The sequence below is a fragment of the Hemiscyllium ocellatum genome, chromosome 3 (genome assembly GCF_020745735.1).
Source record: "Hemiscyllium ocellatum isolate sHemOce1 chromosome 3, sHemOce1.pat.X.cur, whole genome shotgun sequence".
Classification (NCBI taxonomy): domain Eukaryota; kingdom Metazoa; phylum Chordata; class Chondrichthyes; order Orectolobiformes; family Hemiscylliidae; genus Hemiscyllium; species Hemiscyllium ocellatum.
The window spans coordinates 12447975-12468660 of record NC_083403.1 but is presented as its reverse complement, the minus strand read 5'-3'; the positions used below and the strand labels follow the sequence as shown (position 1 = coordinate 12468660).

The window sequence follows — 20686 nt, the reverse complement described above, 5'->3', positions numbered from 1 at the left end:
CAGCGCAGATTGTGCAGAATATTTCATGTTTGACTCGGTGATGTTTTAAGGAGCTCTCTAACTGTGGAAGACCAGGAAGCCTATGGGTGTCACCGATATGAGCTTCTGAAAGACATTTTATTATGTTCCACACGGGAGAGCATCAGGAAAAAAGGAGAGAATGGCTGGACATGTTGAAAGCTGGAGTTGGAGGTGAAGGGGAGGAGTGGTTGTTGGGATCTCTGCCGGAGTCTTTAGCTGTCTGTTAAAAAGTTAATGACTTGGACAACGAGTGGAATTGCAAAGATGACAGAATACAGTAAATGTTACGGAGCAGGATTTACAATGGAATGTGGACAGAATTTGTGACATTGATAAAACTCTGGCAGAGTTCAAACCAGGGTCATGTGAGATTGTTGGCTTTGGATCAGACACAAATGGAGGACATTTCCCAAATGTTGAGGAACTAGGAGAATAAGGGAGAAATGTGGATCTTTTGTTTGGAAATTGTTAGAAACTAACGGTTAGGCACAGACAATAACTCGAGTAGCCCTGGAATGTTGGTGTTTCTCCAAAGCAGGCTGGAACACGAAGGGGAGGAAGTTTTTGTTTTGGTTCTGTCAATGGTGTTGAGTCAGCAGTTGCAGGATAACATTTCATGGTGGTCAGCCAACGTCAGCAAGGATATATTGTATTGACCTTGGAGAGTTTCCAAGCTGCGACAAGATTATATGGAGTTTACGAGGGTTCGTTCCTAGAGAGAAAAATGCAGTAGGGCACGGAAAAGACAGATCCAGAGAAAGTAACTGCACTGATGGCAGAGACCAGAACCAGGAAATCAAATATTCAAATTGGAGTGATGCTTTTCAATGGTGAATACAGAAAGTAGAAGTACATCAGAAATAGGCATGTTGTAGAGGAACCGGTGTTGGACTGGGGTAGACAAAGCTAAAACTCACCCAACACCAGGTTATAGTCCAACAGGTTTATTTGGAAGCACTAGCTTTCGGAGTGTCGCTCCTTCATCAGGTAGCTAGTGGGGGAAGATCATAAGAAATAGGGACAGGGGTAAGCCATTTGGCTCATCAAACCTGGCCTAGCGTTCAACAAGATTATGGCTGATCTGTCCAAGGCCTCGACCTCTTTCATACCAACCCCTCGTGGCCATCAAATCGCCGATATTTCAGGAATCTACTGATCTCCTTGTTAAATACTTCCTGAGATCTCACCTTCACAACTCTATGGGTTGGAGGATGCTGCCATCTGGAAGCAGAGATTCCCCTCACCGCAGTTTTAATGTAAGTTCCTTATTCTGTGCGATCATTAAGTCAACACTCCCAAACAAGGGAAAACACTGATGATGGGCTTTTATCTGAAATGTCGATTTTCCTGCTCCTAGGATGCTGCCCGACCTGCTGTGCTTTTCCAGCACAATTCTGATCTTGACCCAACATCTTTCCTGTCAAACCCACTCAGAATCTTGGACAATTCAATAAGATCATCCCTCGTTTTTCTGAACATGAATGAATAAAAGCCTAATCTGTTGAATATTCTTAATAAGGCAACCCCTTCATCCCAGGACTCAGTATAAATGATTTTCTTTCAAACTGCTTTTTTTAAATTTCAGAAGTATATTTTATTCTTTGTATACAAGAATAGTCACCAATGCAGTTCATATCAAGTAACCAAACAAAACATTGACAGCAACAGACGGTGCTGGAAAGGCTCAGCAAGTCTGGCAGCATCTGTGGAGAGAAATCAGAGTTAACATTTCAGGTCCGTTGACCCTTCCTCAGAACTGGAGAGCTCTCTCCACGGACGTGCCTGACCTGCTGAGCTTTTCCAGCAATTTCTGATTTTGTCTCTGATTTACAGCAACCACAGTTCCTTAGGTGTTTTTTTTAACAAAGCATTGGAATTGACTCTATCCAACAAACCAAAGACCTCCCTTATACATACAATACTAATACTTACACTTATCTGAGGCTCTAAGAGAGTCTCATAACTGAATGCAGTATATCCTCTCGTAAATCCAGGGGTGAAAACTGGTGGCGGTAATCCAGGTGTGGCCTCACCAACACTCTGTACTGTTGTTTCCAATTGATAAACTACAACTCTCCCTAGCAATACATTTCTCTCAGAGATGATGGAGTGACAGTACAGATTAAAATTGATATTCAGATTGATAGAGTAGACTCAGGGCTATATGTGGCCTTTAATTCCTTTAACTTCAGTGTAGTATTTGCACATGAAAAGACTTTGACATTTATTTCACAGAGCTCTATTGTATGAACTTGGCAAATGATGAAAGTACGCAGATAAAAATCATTGTTTTTCACAAGCTTTGAATGGCTTAAATCAGTCATTCAACCGAGAAGGATTCTGTTGGTGTTTTGCAACGTGTTGATAACAGACCTTCAGAGAAAGCAAACAGTGAGTTCTCGGTCACGCCTTCAGCAGAAAGGTCAAACGTGATTTATTTATCTTGGTTACTTTGGATACAGATCTTTTAGGACTGAGAGTCCAAGTTCCACGGTATAATAGGCAGTCTGATTGAGGAGGAAGTGTGCTTTCCCGAAGGTGAGGGGCCTCTGGAGGGGGAGAAATGAAGGGGGTTCTGAGACAGATGGACTGGTCCTGGGGATGAATCAGACCAAACGCAGTGGGGCTTAGTTCCAGGAAGAGTGGAGGAAGAGATTGTACAGCAGGAGAATGAAATGTTTGAGGCACACAAATTAGGATTAGAATTAAATTTATTGTTACTTGCACTCAAGTTACACAAGAATGGGAGCACAGTGCAAAGTGTATAATGGCAGTAGACAGTATGAGAGGGATAGTACTGTATGAGATAAGGTTAATAATAAACAATCCAGCTCTTTTTCAATATACAATTTCAGTTACATCATACTGTAAATGTTTGCTATAAATTCTGTGTCCTACGATCTTATATTCCACAACCACCTGATGAAAGAGCAGCGCTCCGAAAGCTAGTGCTTCCAACAAAACTGGTTGGACTATAGTGTGGTAGTGTGTGATTTTTAACTTTGTCCACCCCAGTCCAACACCGGCACCTCAAAATAATAACAACTGGAACAGACTTCAATCTCCATCCACATAATACCAGGGACTATCAAAGACTGGGGAGCTATCCCACCAGATTACTGTCCGGTTTGTGAAGAGGAGATGCTTGCCTGCATTACACTGTGGCTGGGTGACTGATCTGTGTCCAACCTCCCTAACACACATGGCCTTGTTTATAACTGGTGTGTGTGAGAGAGACTCGAACAACAGCCACCCCCTCCCAGGTGAATAACAGACATTACGGTTTCATGGCAAAATGAAACAGAGCAAGCGGTACATTTATATATTGCACCTCTCACACATTCAGGCCATCCCACAGTGTTTGACAGCTAATTAAATGCCCTTGGAATTTGGTCACTGGTGCGCAGTGGGAAGTCCCTGAACACAGCAAGCTCCCACAAGGAGAAACCAGCTTTCCTCAATAATGTACAGTTGCAACATTGAAAAGGCATTTGGATGGGTATATGAATAGGAAGGGTTTGGAGGGATATGGGCCAGGTGCTGGCAGGTGGGACTAGATTGGGTTGGGATATCTGGTCGGCATGGAAGGGTTGGACCGAAGGGTCTGTTTCTCTATGACTCTATAAGACTCTATATTACTTGATGTCACGAGGAATTAAGGGCTACGGGGAGAATGCGGGTAAGTGGAGTTGAAATGCCCATCAGCCATGATTGAATGGCGGAGTGGACTCGATGGGCCGAATGGTCTTACTTCCACTCCTATGTCTTATGGTCTTATGGTCTTAAGTAGGTGGGATTCCGGGAGAACTCCCAATTTAATTTCTCCTGGAAGCAGTACCGCTGATAATGGTTCAGAGGTGAATCTGAGTGAACCCAGCTTCAGGCTGCTGGCCAGCTGAGTCGCTGATATTCTCACTTCCATTTTCCCAAGTGATTTGAGGTGAACACAATCCGGAGAGGGGAGGTGAGGGGGAGAAGAGAGCAGAAGACCAAGGTGTAATAGAGCAGGAGGAAGCTCTAAAGTCCCAGCCTGAAACGACAGGGTCTCGCTGCTGCCCTTTATTATGGCACGCCTGGAGAAGGAAGGACTTGCCAATAATTTAAATGAAAGACACGAGCAGAGGATTGCATATTTGTTTCCAAAGAGAGGATATACTCGGCTCAACGGGAGCAGAGGCTCACTCAGCTAATCCCAGGCATGGCAAGGCCATCCTATGAGAAAAATTTCGATTGATTGGCCAGAGAGTTGAGGACAATGAGAGGGGGACCTGATTGACGTGTACAAAAATGCCCACAGCGTTGGATAGACTTGGTGCAGGGAGGATGTTTCCCCTGGGTGGGAAGTGTTTAAAACCAGGAAACACTCCAGGTGCAGGGCAGGCTGCATCAGACAGAGATGAGGAAACTTTTTGCAGTCAACAGGCAGTGAAATGTGTGGAATTGTCTACCACAGGAAACTGTGGAGACCAAGACAAGTAAAACCTCACTACAATTTCAGATTTGGAAGGGTTATGGGAACATGGCGTTGAGATACAGGAACAGCCATATTGAATTGATTTGAACTGAACTGAATTTATTTTCACGTGTACAGTGAAAAATTTTGTCTTGCGAGCAATATAGGCAGTTAAGTAGCATTGATAAGTAGAGTAAACAGCAGCAAAAATGGTCCTGTTATTCTCTCTGATTGCAGTTCTGGCATTTCGGCGAGTGGGTGGATGTTGTAGTCGATGATCTCCTTCCCACCGATGAGAAGGGTCAGCTGATTTTCGTCAGGTCATGTGACTGGAACGAGTTCTGGTGTGCCCTGATGGAGAAGGCCTATGCAAAGTAAGTGATGGATCATGGGAAGGGGGTCAGGTTGGAGAGGCAGAGCTTTAGTCTCGGTCTGCCTGCTGCCCAGCCAGCAGTGTGCCCTCTGAGCATCACTGAGGGTCAGTCACTGCCAAGGGGCGAGACTGGGTGGGCAATGACAGCTTTTCCCCTGATGTTCTCCCAGCTTCTCATGACTGTCCCAAGGGGGGGAGGGGAGGGGCACAGTAGTGGGAGTGAGAGAATTACTTTGACACTGCCCTCACCCAGCAAGCCACCCACATTTGGCAGAAATGACGGGATGTCAGCCAGGGGTCCCTTTGTCAACCCAGTTTACTGAGGACAACTGGGCTGCACCCTGTCTGATCTCGGGACGAGATCAGGGAGTGAAGTTAATGGGGCAGCCAGGCCTGGGTTCTCGGTAACCAGGAGGATAGATCTGAAACCTAATAGTTACACATTCAAACGTTTACAAACCTGTAATCTGATACCAATAAAGACATGCATCATTACCAACCCAGACATAGAGTCATAGAGTCATAGAGATGTACAGCACGGAAACAGACCCTTCGGTCCAACCCGTCCATGCCGACCAGATATCCCAACCCAATCTAGTCCCACCTGCCAGCACCCGGCCTATATCCCTCCAAACCCTTCCTATTCATATACCCATCCAAATGCCTCTTAAATGTTGCAATTGTACCAGCCTCCACCACTTCCTCTGGCAGCTCATTTCATACACGTACCACCCTCTGTGTGAAAAGGTTGCCCCTTAGGTCTCTTTTGTATCTTTCCCCTCTCACCCTAAACCTATGCCCTCTAGTTCTGGACTCTCCCACCCCAGGGAAAAGACTTTGTCTATTTATCCTATCCATGCCCCTCATAATTTTGTGAACCTCTATAAGGTCACCCCTCAGCCTCCGATGCTCCAGGGAAAACTGCCCCAACCTGTTCAGCCTCTCCCTATAGCTCAAGTCCTCCAACCCTGGCAACATCCTTGTAAATCTTTTCTGAACCCTTTCAAGTTTCACAACATCTTTCCGATAGGAAGGAGACCAGAATGTTCCTCAACCAGTAACACTCAGTGGCAGTATGTACAGGAGCACAGTAAATCCCTAATTAATGCTGAAAATGTGTTGCTGGAAAAGCACAGCAGGTCAGGCAGCATCCAAAGAGCAGGAGAGTCGACGTTTCGGGCATGAACCCTTCTCCTGTTCCTTGGATGCTCTTGACCTGCTGCACTTTTCCAGCAACACATTTTCAGCTCTGATCTCCAGCTTCTGCAGTCCTCACTTTCTCCTAGAATCCCTGGTTAATGCCCATCACCGTCACTCACTAATGTACAGGAGCCCGGTGAATCCCTGGTTAATGCCCATCACCGTCACTCACTAATGTACAGGAGCACGGTGAGTCCCTAGTTAATGCCCATCACCGTCACTCACTAATGTACAGGAGCACGGTGAATCCCTGGTTAATGCCCATCATCGTCACTCACTAATGTACAGGAGCACGGTGAGTCCCTAGTTAATGCCCATCACCGTCACTCACTAATGTACAGGAGCACGGTGAGTCCCTGGTTAATGCCCATCACCGTCACTCACTAATGTACAGGAGCACGGTGAGTCCCAGGTTGATGCCCATCACCGTCACTCACTAATGTACAGGAGCACGGTGAGTCCCAGGTTAATGCCCATCACCGTCACTCACTAATGTACAGGAGCACGGTGAGTCCCAGGTTGATGCCCATCACCGTCACTCACTAATGTACAGGAGCACGGTGAGTCCCAGGTTAATGCCCATCACCGTCACTCACTAATGTACAGGAGCCCGGTGAGTCCCAGGTTAATGTCCATCACCGTCACTCACTAATGTACAGGAGCACGGTGAGTCCCTGGTTAATGCCCATCACTGTCACTCACTAATGTACAGGAGCACGGTGAGTCCCTGGTTAATGCCCATCACCGTCACTCACTAATGTACATGAGCCCGGTGAGTCCCAGGTTAATGCCCATCACCGTCACTCACTAATGTACAGGAGCACGGTGAGTCCCAGGTTAATGCCCATCACCGTCACTCACTAATCTAAAGGAGCCCGGTGAGTCCCAGGTTAATGCCCATCACCGTCACTCACCAATGTACAGGAGCACGGTGAGTCCCTAGTTAATGCCCATCACCGTCACTCACTAATGTACAGGAGCACGGTGAGTCCCTGGTTAATGCCCATCACCGTCACTCACTAATGTACAGGAGCACGGTGAGTCCCTGGTTAATGCCCATCACCGTCACTCACTAATGTACAGGAGCACGGTGAGTCCCAGGTTAATGCTCATCACCGTCACTCACTACGGTACAGGTAACTTGAGCTGATGCCTTCACATTGTGGCACAATGGGATGGAGGGAGGGACTCAGGGAAGGTGCAATATTTCGAGATAATTAACATCAAAAGTGCCTGTTTGTGTGACACAGCAGATTATCTTGTTCAAGTAGCGAGATTTAATCTCTCGAACGAAGGGTACAAACGTACAAAGAGGCAGCACAGACACAAAGGTTCGCTATCTGTCTGACCACTTCACTAACCATCGACAATTAGTACAGGTCAGTACAGCACAGAAACAGGCCCTTCAGCCCACCGATTGTGTGCTGACCAACAAACACCTGACTACACCGATCCCATTTACCTGCACTTGGTCCCCGGCCTACAATGCCAGGCTTTTGAAATGCTCACCCAGGTGCTTTTCCAATGTTGTGAGGAGATCCTGCCTGCACCACCCTCTCAGGCAGCCCCTTCCATCTTCCAACCAGCCTCTGGGTGAAAATACCTTCCCTCCCGCCTGAACCACTGACTCCTCACTCTGGGCTCAGACATGTCTGCCAATGGGGAAAATGTTCTCATGGTCTACCCTGTCTATACCTCTCATCATGCTGTATCAGATCCCCCACTCCCAGCCCCCTCTACTCCAGGGAGAGCAATCCCAGTCTGTCCCAGTCTAGTCCCTCCTCATAGCAGAGACTTTCCATCCCTGGGAACATCCTAGAGAATCTCCTCCTTCTGATAGTGTGGTGACCGGAAATGCACTCAGTGTTCCATGTGCGGCCTAACCAATGTTATATGAAGGTGTAATGAGACTTCCTTGTTCCTATATTGTCCACCCCAACTAATGATGGCAGCCATCCCATATGCCTCCTTCTCCACACTGTCTCGCTATACTAACACCCTCAGGGATCTATAGATTGAACACCAAGGTCCCTTTATCCCTCAGTCCACCTTAGGGACCGACCATTCATTGTGTATGTCCTTCCCTTATTAAACCTCCCACAATGCATCACCTTGCATTTAAATTCCATCTGCCATTGCTTTGTCCAGTTTGACAACTGCTCAATATCAGATTGTGGCCTGAGACCGTCCTCCACATTATTTATGTTCACATCCAAGTCGTTAACTTAAATAACAAACAGCAAGGTCCCACCCTGTGGTACATCACTGGTTACAGGCTTCTCATCACAAAACAGCCCTCCACCATCACTCTTTGCCTCCTATTTGTAAACCAACTTTGTGCCCAATTTTCCACCTTGCCTTGGATCCATAGACCTTACTTCTTGGACCAGCCTTCCGTGTGGGATCTTGTCAAAGGTCTGACTGAAGTCCACGTAAATCACACCAACTGCACTCCCCTCCTCAATATGGTGTTGATTCATTGAAACGAAAATGAGATAAGGTTTATTTTGTTCGAACGTACTGTTTGGGTCATTGAGATGTGAGGTGTGGTAAATGTGACAGGTTCGGGAGGATTTTGGCCCATAGTTTTCTAATCTTTTGAACATTGGGAACTTCCCTCAGATAATGTCTGTGACTAATGTGGACTCACTGATAGAGGTAGCTCACTCTGTAGATGGAACCAGTTGGTTGGAAGTGAACAAGATGGACGGTGGTATTATTTGCAACTGGAAATGCCTATGTCCCAAAACCCTCTCCTTTCACAAACTATTTCACCAAGTGTTAGTACTGAGCTTCTGCATTTACTGAAAAGAGACATCACCTAATGAAGTGTTTTTTGTCTTATACTCATCAGGACATGTTACAACACAAATTAGCGCATTCTCCACAACAATGTCTCGACCAAACAGAGTCCACCTGATGACCAATCAGTACCCTCAATGGGTTTTCCCCTCTGCTATTATTCTTGCAAAGTGTCCTGATAAGTGCAAGGCAAAAATCTTCGACAAGTCGTGCCTTCCTTTGACAATGGATCCAGTTCTTCCAACAGCTTACAATCTTCATGAAGGAATGAGTGCTGTCAGCAATCCATCTGGATGGGTTGGAAAAGGGTGGTTATGGTCGGGAATTTTAACTTTCCAAACATAGACTGGGACTGCCACAGTGTTAAGGCTTAGATGGAGAGGAATTTCTTAAGTGTGTACAAGACAATTTTCTGATTCAGTATGTGGATGTACCTACTAGAGAAGGTGCAAAATTTGACCTACTCTTGGGAAATAAGGCAGGGCAGGTGACTGAGGTGTCAGTGGAGGAGCACTTTGGGGCCAGCGACCATAATTATATTCATTTTAAAATAATGATGGAAGATGATAGACCAGATCTAACAGTTGAAGTTCTAAATTGGAGAAAGGCTAATTTTAACAGTATTAGGCAAGAACTTTCAAAAGCTGATTGGAGGCAGATGTTCGCAGGTAAAGGGACGGCTGGAAAATGGGAAGCCTTCAGAAATGAGATAACAAGAATCTAGAGAAAGTATATTCCAGTCAGGGTGAAAGGGAAGGCTGGTATGTATAGGGAATGCTGGATGACGAAAGAAATTGAGGGTTTGGTTAAGAAAAAGAAGGAAGCATATGTAAGGTATAGACAGGATAGATCAAGTGAATCCTTAGAGTATAAAGGCAGTAGGAGTATACTTAAGAGGGAAATCAGGAGGGCAAAACGGGGATGTAAGATAGCGTTGGCAAATAGAATTAAGGAGAATCCAAAGGGTTTTTACAAATATATTAAGGACAAAGGGTAACCAGGGAGAGAATAGTGCCCCTCAAAGATCAGCAAGGCGGCCTTTGTGTGAAGCTGCAGGAGATGGGGGAAGATACTAAATGAATATTTTGCATCAGTATTTACTGTGGAAAAGGATATGGAAGATATAAACTGTAGGGAAATAGATAGCGACGTATTGAAAAATGTCCATATTACAGAGAAGGATTGAGTTTTTTGAAGAAGTAACAAAGAGGATTGATGAGGGTAGAACGGTGGACATGATCTATTTGGACTTCAGTAAGGCGTTCGACAAGGTTCCCCATGGGAGACTGGTTAGCAAGGTTAGATCTCATGGAATACAGGGAGAACTAGCCATTTGTATACAGAACTGGCTCAAAGATAGAAGACAGAGGGTGGTGGTGGAGGGTTGCTTTTCAGACTGGAGGCCTGTGACCAGTGGAGTGCCACAAGGATTGGTGCTGGGTCCTCTATTTTTCGTCATTTATATAAATGATTTGGATGCGAGCATAAGAGGTACAGTTAGTAAGTTTGCAGATGACACCAAAATTGGAGGTGTAGTGGACAGCGAAGAGGGTTACCTCAGATTACAACAGAATCTTGACCAGATGGGCCAATGGGCTGAGAAGTGGCAGATGGTGTTTAATTCAGATAAATGAGAGGTGCTGCATTTTGGGAAACCAAATCTTAGCAGGACTTTTACACTTAATGGTAAGGTCCTAGGGAGTGTTGCTGAACAAAGAGACCTTGGAGTGCAGGTTCATAGCTCCTTGAAAATGGAGTCGCAGGTAGATAGGATAGTGAAGAAGGCATTTGGTGTGCTTTCTTTTATTGGTCAGAATATTGAGTACAGGAGTTGGGAGGTCATGTTGTGGCTGTACGGGACATTGGTTAGGCCACTGTTGGAATATTGCGTGCAATTCTGGTCTCCTTCCTATCGGAAAGATGTTGTGAAACTTGAAAGGGTCAGAAAAGATTTACAAGGATGTTGCCAGGGTTGGAGGATTTGAGCTACAGGGAGAGGCTGAACAGGCTGGGGCTGTTTTCCCTGGAGCGTCAGAGGCTGAGGGGTGACCTTATAGAGGTTTACAAAATTATGAGGGGCATGGATAGAATAAATAGACAAGGTCTTTTCCCTGGGGTCGGGGAGTCCAGAACTAGAGGGCATAGGTTTAGGGTGAGAGGGGAAAGATATAAAAGAGACCTAAGGGGCAACTTTTTCACGCAGAGGGTGGTATGTGTATGGAATGAGCTGCCAGAGGAAGTGGTGGAGGCTGGTATAATTGCAACATTTAAGAGGCATTTGGATGGGTATATGAATAGGAAGGGTTTGGAAGGATATGGGCCGGGTGCTGGCAGGTGGGACTAGATTGGGTTGGGATATCTGAGATATTTGGGATAACTCATCAGCATGGATGGGTTGGACCGAAGGGTTTGTTTCTGTGCTTTACATCTTTATGACTCTATGACTCTAATTTGTGATAGAAGCCTGTTTCATGGTGGGTCTACAGCACCGGGTCACCCATCGCCTCCCGGCCTGGTAATCAGCTCCAAAAGTAACACGAAGATTCTGGGGGCCTAGAGCTCAGATCGGAGTTCCTGAAAAATGTTCACCTTTTCTTCTTTTCGCTCTGTGACAGGCTGTACGGATCATACGGAGATTTACACATGGGCCAGATCTCGGAAGCACTGGTGGATTTCACTGGGGGGGTTAAGTCTGTCATCTCCCTGAGGAAGCCCCCTTCGGATCTCTGGATGACACTGAGAAGAGCCATCTGTTTTGGTTCCTTCATGGGCTGCAGCACTCCCGCTGTGGTAAGATCCACCGTCGCTTTCCCCAGTGAACTTAGAGCTTTAGACAGAAACAAAGAGAAATCAGTGAATACTCAGAAGGTCAGCGCCCCCTCCATGGTAAACAAGAGGGGGAGCAGTGAGGGAGGGAGGGACGGGGGTGGTGAGGATGACTAGCGCCTTCAGTGAGGGCTCTCTCCATCTTTGTGAATGCGAAGTCAAAGCTGGCTTCCATTTGGGTTGGCTGGTGACCCAGGGTGGGCTGATGGAGCAGGGTTTCCCCAGAGTTAACTGTGGGAGCGCAGCAGAAAGGTTCAGGGTGCGGTGTTCCAGGGAATGTCAGTTCATATCCCACACCAGCTGTTCCAGAATTCAAATTCACTGTTAAATGTCAGAAATAATAAAAAAGAATCCGTTCCAATTTAAAACAAAAACACAAATTGTTTTGATTTGGGAGAGAGCTTTGAGGTGGGAAACCTCACAACCGTGAAATAGGAGATGAACTTGAGCTCCATGACTCTCATGTTCAAGGTTGACTTGGGCTGAGTGCTGAGAAGTGGGATTGGTGTAGCTAGGTCAGCACAGACTCGATAGGCTGAAGAGCTCCTTTCAAGAGGGACATGTAACCCCCACACCTTCTAAATCACACCACAATGGCACGGTGGCTCAGTGGTTAGCACTACTGCCTCAGAGCACCAGGGTCCCAGGTTCGATTTCAGCCTCAGGTGACAGTCTGTGTGGAGATTGCACATTCTTCCCGTGTCTGTGTGGGTTTCCTCCGGGTGCTCCAGTTTCCTCCCACAGTCCAAAGATGTGTAAGCCAGATGAATTGGCCATGCTAGATTGCCTGTAGTGTTAGGTGCATTTGTTGAAGGGAAATGGGTCTGGGTGGGTTACTCTTCGGAGGGTTACACAGAACAGAACAGGCCCTTCGGCCCTTGGTGTTGCACCGACCTGTGGACTTTTCTCAGCTCCTCCCCTTACACTATCCCAAAATCATCCATGTGCTTTATCTAAGGACTGTTTAAATCTCCCTAATCTTCCCACCAGACAAGGCAACATCCTGGTAAATCTCCTCTGCACCATTTCCAATGCTTCCACATCCTTCCTGTAATGGGGCGACCTGAACTGTACACAATATTCCCAAGTGTGGCCGCACTAGCGTTTTGTATAGTTGCAGCATGATATTGCAGTTCCGGAACTCAATCCCTCTACGAATGAAACCTAACACACTGTATGCCTTCTTAACAGGGTCGGTGTGGACTTGTTGGGCCGAAGGGCCTGTTTCCACACTGTAGTGAATCTAATCTAATGACATGGTTTTGTAAGGCGCTTGATTGGAGGTGATCAGAGAACCCACCCAGTTGGTCAGTGAGATAACCAATGACCTGCCTGAGAAGGTCTCCCTCTTTTGGAGCGGTCTGTGATGGGAGAGCTCGAGTGAAACTATAACTCCAGTTTAATCAGCTTCTGGGTCATTAACCTTCCTGGGGCTAGTGACCTCATTGTCTGGGCAACCTCTCTCTGAAGCACTGACAGTGTGGGTTCGATTCCCACCACCGGCTGAGGTTTCTGTGAGGGACTCACCTCCTCAATCTCTCCCCTTGCCTGAGGCACAGTGACCATCTCGATACACCACCACCGGTCATCCCTCTCTGATGAGACAACAGCTCTGTGGTTAATGCCATCTTTGTCATTTACCTATCCCCCAGTACGAGGGTGGGAGATCAGACAGAATTCATGATTTCAAAAGGAATTTTACTGACACTCACAGGAGATAAATTCCCTAGATTATGGAGAGCTAGAGGAATCCCCTTGGGGTTGGTGGTGCAGTGGTAGTGTCTCTACCTCTGGGACAGGAAGCACAGGAGACAGTCTGACTTGCTCCAGAGGTGCATTGTAACATCCCTGAACACATCTACATTAGTGCCCTTGTCCCTAGTGGAGAATGGGACTGACTGCATTGCAGTGAGGAGGGCAGGAAAGGACTTGCTGGGTAGAATGGCCTCATTCTGTGCTGTCCAGGACTGGGAGAGTCACTAGTATAGGTTCTCATGGGGTATGGTTGGGAATGGGGTTGGGTCTGAGCAAGTTCCATTCTCCCTGACCCTAGTCATTATTGGAAAAGCCAGTTGAACTGAAAGCACTCGCAACTAGTAGTGTAACTGGGGTGTGGGGGCAGGGAGGGACGGGAGAGGGAAGTGGAAGAGGAAGAGGAGAGAAGGGGATGGAGAGGAGAGGCAAGGGAGAGGGAATCGAGTGGGAGGGGAGGAGTGGGGAGGTCTGTGTGTGTGCCACTCACTGTTTTGTGACCCACGTCTGTACGGGTGAATACTGGTTTGAACAGGTGAAAATTGGTCTATACAGTGAATATTGGTCGATACAGGTGAATATCAGTCTCTATTGGTGAATACTGGTCTATACAGTGAATACTGGTCGATATAGGTGAATACCAGTCTATACAGTTTAATACCGGTCTATACAGGTCTGTATGAATGAATACTGGTCTGTATGGCTGAATACTGGTCTGTATGGGTGCATACTGGTCCATATGGGTGAAAACTGGTCTGTAAGGATGAATACTGGTCCATACGGGTGAATACTGGTCCATACGGGTGAATACTGGTCTGTAAGAGTGAATACTGGTCTGTACGGGTGAATACTGGTCCGTAAGGGTGAATACTGGTTTGAACAGGTGAAAATTGGTCTATACAGTGAATATTGGTCGATACAGGTGAATATCAGTCTCTATTGGTGAATACTGGCCTATACAGTGAATATTGACCTATACAGGTGAATACCAGTCTATACAGTTTAATACCAGTCTATACAGGTCTATATGAATGAATACTGGTCTGTATGAATGAATACTGGTCTGTGTGGGTGAATACTGGTCTGTACGGGTGTATAATGGTCCGTATGGGTGAAAACTGGTCTGTAAGGGTGAATACTGGTCCATACGGGTGAATACTGGTCTGTAAGGGTGAATACTGGTCTGTAAGAGTGAATACTGGTCTGTACGGGTGAAAACTGGTCCGTAAGGGTGAATACTGGTCTGTAAGAGTGAATACTGGTCCGTACGGGTGAACACTGGTCTGTACGGGTCAATACTAGTCTGTACGGGTGAATACTGGTCCGTACGGGTCAATACTGGTCTGTATGAGTGGGTGGAACAGACAGAACTCCAAGTCCAGCTTTTCAGATTCTGCTGCAATGACCAATCAGAGCCCTGAGTGTTCGATAGTGAGGCTCGAACAGAGACAGAGAGTGAGACAAAGACAAAGTATTCACTGTATAGACCAGTATTCGCCCATATAGACTGATATTCACCTGTATCGACCAGTATTCACCCGTACAGACGTGGGTCACAAAACGGCGAGGGGGAGGTGGTGAGTGGCACACACACAGACCTCCCCACTCCTCCCCTCCCACTGACCATAGCTGTATCCTCTGACACATTTCCACTTCCTTATGACTGTTTTCTTTCTTCCCTACCTTGGTGACATCAGCAAATGTGGATCCCGTACACTCAGTCACTTCATGCACATCATGGTAGGGGACCACAGAATCCTGACAGTGTGGATACAGGCCATTCGACCCATTGAGTCCACACAACCCTCTCAGGATACTGCAGTGAACCCAGTTGCCCCCTCACTAATTACCGCCTCCTCCTTCCTGCTGGTGCACTAATCCAGCCTCCATGTGAATGTGTGTCCTACACTGTGTGCTCCTGTTTAGTAAAGGAACCCTCGCTGTGGTACCTCATTCAATGTCTTTTCAAAGCCCAAGTGCGACAGGTTCCCCTTTATCCATCATGTGTGTTACTTCTTCATCAAACTCGGACAAACGAGTCAGTCTGATCTCCATTCACAAGAGGGTGTTGATCTGCAGAGGTTGTCAGAGCTGATAGTGGTCCACCCACCACAAAGCCTCACCACTTCGGCAGCTCCAGTCACCCCCAGACAAAACAGACCAGAGCTTCTCTCACACTGATGTTGTGCTGTCGATTTCTCTACCCAGCAAGGCGGAGAGCAAGTGCTGTCAAACGGGCTGGTAATGACGCATGCATACTCAATCACTGGGGTCGAAGAGGTAATCACTTCAGAGTTTTCAATAACTGTCCAAAAAAGCTCTAAATGTTCAAACTTCCTTCTCTTGTCAGACCGGCATGTATTTATTCACACTGATACCTATGTGTTTATTCTCAATGATTACTATGTGTTGGTCCTGTCTCTGGTCTGTGTGTACTGTTTGAGGTCTATGTGTTGGTCCTGTCTCTGGGTGTGTGTACTGTTTGAGATCTATGTGTTGGCCCTGTCTCTGGGCTATGTGTACTGTTTGAGGTCTATGTGTTGGTCCTGTCTCTGGGTGTGTGTACTGTTTGAGGTCTATGTGTTGGCCCTGTCTCTGGGCTGTATGTACTATTTGAGGTCTATGTGTTGGTCCTGTCTCCGGGTGTGTGTACTGTTTGAGGTCTATGTGTTGGCCCTGTCTCTGGGCTGTATGTACTATTTGAGGTCTATGTGTTGGTCCTGTCTCTGGGTGTGTGTGTACTGTTTGAGATCTATGTGTTGGCCCTCTCTCTGGGCTGTGTGTACTGTTTGAGGTCTATGTGTTGGTCCTGTCTCTGGGTTGTGTGTACTTTTTGAGGTCTATGTGTTGGCCCTCTCTCTGGGCTGTGTGTACTGTTTGAGATCTATGTGTTGGTCCTATCTCTGGGTTGTGTGTACTGTTTGAGGTCTATGTGTTGGCCCTCTCTCTGGGCTGTGTGTACTGTTTGAGATCTATGTGTTGGTCCTGTCTCTGGGTTGTGTCTGCTGTTTGAGGTCTACGTGTTGGTCCTTTCTCTGGGCTGTGTGTGTACTGTTTGAGGTCTATATATTGGTCCTGTCTCTGGGCTGTGTGTACTGTTTGAGGTCGATGTGTTGGTCCTGTCTCTGGGCTGTGTGTACTGTTTGAGGTCTAGGTGTTGGTTGTGTGTGTGTGTGTGTGTGTGTGTGTGTGTGTGTGTGTGTGTGTGTGTGTGTGTGTGTGTGTGTGTGTGTGTAGTTGTTTTCTGTCTGTTTCGATGAACTGAAATCTTGCCTAAGCTGTATTTTTTTTCTGGGATGGGCTGGAGTAGGTGCCATACAAAAACCGAATGGAATTGTTGATCCGCGTGCGGAACCCATGGGGAAACGAGATGGAGTGGAAAGGGCGCTGGAGTGACCGGTGAGTATAGTCATTGCTGTGGCCCTGACTGGAGATTACTCCCTGAATCTGATGAAGTAGAGAGAGTGTTTGCTGCTGCTTTCTGTTGGTGATAACAGGGTTGGTGTTTCCATTTGAGAAGTTTTCAAGTTCTTTCGCAAACTGTGGTGCTGTGATCGCTGAGAATGATCCGGAAAGGATTGGATCCCGCTGGCTCTGTACTGAGTTGGTGTGACACGCTTTTGTGGAAGGGAAGGTTGTGAGTTCAAGTGCCACTCCAGACATGAGTGAGGCTGTCAGAGTGATAACCCCAGTGTGGTGCTGAGGGATGTCTGTGTTGGTAGGTGGGATAGTCAGCTGTGTTTGCTTCAGGATTCGTGGCATGAGTTGGGAAAGATTCGCTCCCGGGTGTCTTCCTTCAGAAATCTTCATGTTGTTTAGGATTTAAAAACAAAGTATTTGATGAGACGTGTGAAGCTGATGCCTGGGCCCACCGTTGACTGACTCCTCCCTCATGGGCCTTGAACTCAGTGACTTACTTGAGGCCATTTTAGAAGGTGGTTCAGAGCGAATCCCATTGGCTGTGGCCTTTGGAGTCACATGTATGACAGGGCCGGGAAAGATTTCGTTCCCTAAAGGTCACTAGTGAAACCAGGTGGGTTTTTACAACAATTGACAATCATTTCCACACCAGGTGGTCATCGCTGCCCTCCCTATGGAAACCAGGAGCAGGAGTAGGCCGTTCAGCCCTTTGAGTCTTCTCATCCATTCACGGCCGACTATCCAACCCATTGCGGCATTCCAGCTTTCTTCCCATCTCCCTTGATGCCTTCAAAGCCTGGCCATTCCTCTATCGTTGTTTTGACCATATGCAGCGACTTGGCCTGCACAGATATCCCTTGCATTCCACAGGTTCATGACCCTTTGAGTGAAGAACTGTTTCCCCATCTCAGTTCCAAATGTCTATCCCACATCCAACCTTAAGTATCAAAAGGTAACAGGGACACAGCTGAGGGGAGCGATTGAGAAGGCGAGTCTATCGTGGTAACCTCAGCCAATGAGAGAATTGAACCTGTCTAATAGTGCTTCTCTGTTATCGAACCCAGTACCCGGGCGCTGTGGGGTACCAGTGCTAACCACTGAGCCACCGTGCCACCCCTCAGCGCTGTGCCTGTGTGAACCCAGCTTTGATAGCCAGGGGTTAACGATCCAGTATGTCTGGTGTGACAGGCCATACTGCAGAGGTGAGATTCCAGGATGCAAACCTATTTTTCTGCCTCAAGCGCTTGCTGTTGTCAGTCAGAATTTATTGTTCCAATGTTTTGAAAGTAACATGTCATCAAGTGGAAGCCTTGGGCAGTGTTTAGAGTAACTGAGGAGAGGTGTCATTACGTTTCTGAATGGCAGGAGGGTGCAGGCTGTGTGAGAGGGAGGTTGCTTTCCTGCTCAGTGAATCGGAACAAACACTTCCCAGCTGGCGATGAATCTGACTTGCATTTGGATAGAACTTTTCACTGGGCCTTTTGCTGAGATATTTGTATCATCGCTAGTCACAGGTGAGGTGCTGGAAGACTGGAGGTTGGCTAATGTGGTGCCACTGTTTAAGAAGGGTGGTAAGGACAAGCCAGGGAACTATAGACCAGTGAGCCTGACCTCGGTGGTGGGCAAGTTGTTGGAGGGAATCCTGAGGGACAGGATTACATGTATTTGGAAAGGCAAGGACTGATTAGGGATAGTCAACATGGCTTTGTGTGTGGGAAATCATGTCTCACAAACTTGACTGAGTTTTTTTTGAAGAAGTAACAAAGAAGATTGATGAGGGCAGAGCACTACATGTGATCTATATGGACTTCAGTAAGGCGTTCAACAAGATTCCCCATTGGAGACTGATTAGCAAGGTTAGATCTCACAGAATACAGCGAGACTTAGCCATTTGGATAGAGAACTGGCTCAAAGGTAGAAGACAGAGGGTGGTAGTGGAGGGTTGCTTTTCAGACTGGAGGCCTGTGGCCAGTGGAGTGCCACAACGATCGGTGCTGGGTCCTCTACTTTTTGTCATTTACATAAATGATTTGGATGCGAGCATAAGAGGGACAGTTAGTAAGTTTGCAGATGACACCAAAATTGGAGGTGTAGTGGACAGCGAAGAGGGTTACCTCAGATTACATCAGGATCTTGACCAGATAGGCCAATGGGCTGAGAAGTGGCAGATGGAGTTTAATTCAGATAAACGTGAGGTGCTGCATTTTGGGAAAACAAATCTTAGTAGGACTTATACACTTAATGGTAAGGTCCTAGGGAGTGTTGCTGAACAAAGAGACCTTGGAGTGCAGGTTCATAGCTTTTTGAAAGTGGAGTCGTAGGTAGTTAGCTTAGTGAAGAAGGCGTTTGGTATGCTTTCCTTTATTGGTCAGAGTATTGAGTACAGGAGTTGGGAGGTCATGTTGCTGCTGTAAAGAACATTGGTTTGGCCACTGTTGGAATATTGCGTGCAATTCTGGTCTCCTTCCTATCGGAAAGATATTGTGAAACTTGAAAGGGTCAGAAAAGATTTACAAGGATGTTGCCAAGGTTGGAGGATCTGAGCTATAGGGAGGGGATGAACAGGCTGGGGCTGTTTTCCCTGGAGCATCGGAGGCTGAGGTGTGACCTTATAGAGGTTTACAAAATTATGAGGGGCATGGATAGGATAAATAGACAAAGTCTTTTCCCTGGGGTCGGGTGTCCAGAACTAGAGGGCATAGGTTTAGGGTGAGAGGGGAAAGATATAGAAGAGACCTAAGGGGCAACTTTTTCACACAGTGGGTGGTATGGGTGTGGAATGAGCTGCCAGAGGAAGTGGTGGAGGCTGGTACAATTGCAACATTTAAGAGGTATTTGGATGGGTATATGAATAGGAAGGGTTTGGAGGGATATGGGCCGGGTGCTGGCAGGTAGGACTAGATTGGGTTGGGATATCTGGTCGGCATGGACAGGTTGGACCAAAGGATCTGTTTCCGTGCTGTACATCTCTATGACTCTATGTGTCTATGAACCAATGCTTCAGACAGCATCCTGCTCCTCGGATGCTGCCTGATCTGCTGTGCTTTTCCAGCATCACTCTCATCTCGACTCTAATCTCCAGTATCTGCAGCTCTCACTTTTGCCTCAAAGTGTTTTACTGCCGAGGAAGTACTATTATGAAGGAGGAAACTCAGCAACCAATAAACGCACAGCAAGATCTCACAAGCAGCCCTGTGATTGTGAGCAGCTGATCACTTTTGTTTTGTGAGTTCTCGAGCAGACAATGTTATCCAGGGCACGGTTTTCCCTGTGTCCGCTGCTGCTACTGTCTTCCATATACGTGATGTCTTATGTACCCCTGCCCCTTCCAAGCTGACCTAGATTCTGATCCAAAGCAGCATCCCTCTGTCCTGAAATCCTGGGAACTGCCAACCTCTGATCACCGTACTGTCCCGCAGGACTTTTCTACAATCACCTCCCTCAGAAATATGCCTGCTCACGGCAGACTGCTCAAAAAACTCATTGAAAGCTGCAGTGTGGCACAGTGGCTCAGTGGTTAGCACTGTTGCCTCACAGTGCCAGGGACCCGGGTTCGAGTCCGCCCTCAGACCGTGTGGAGTTTGCACGTTCTCCCTGTGTCTGCATAAAGCTGTGTCGATTTAGGTGGATTGGCCGTGCTAAATTACCCTGTGGCGTGCATGGTGGGTGGATTAGGCATGGGGGAAATGCCGGGGCAGGAGCATGGCTGGAAGGGTGGCGAATGGTATTCAGTCTGGAGAAATGTGAGGTTTTGAGCTTAGAGAGGGCAAAATAAATCCAGAATGAATACACAAAACGTGAGAGGATGTTGTGTGTGGAAGAGGAAGTGAGTGCATGCT

At 47.0% G+C, this 20686-nt stretch overlaps 1 protein-coding gene across 4 annotated transcripts in view; it reads left to right on the top strand.

Annotated features, from left to right (window-relative positions):
- Positions 1-20686, top strand: part of LOC132836295 (calpain-11-like) — a 100384-nt gene that overhangs the window by 23178 nt on the left and 56520 nt on the right. For all 4 annotated transcript variants that reach the window (XM_060855703.1, XM_060855711.1, XM_060855698.1 and 1 more), the window contains 4 exons: positions 4712-4848; positions 11465-11639; positions 15636-15707; positions 16738-16826. In XM_060855703.1, the coding sequence (XP_060711686.1) occupies positions 4712-4848; positions 11465-11639; positions 15636-15707; positions 16738-16826 (473 nt within the window). The remainder of the gene's footprint in view (positions 1-4711; positions 4849-11464; positions 11640-15635; positions 15708-16737; positions 16827-20686) is intronic.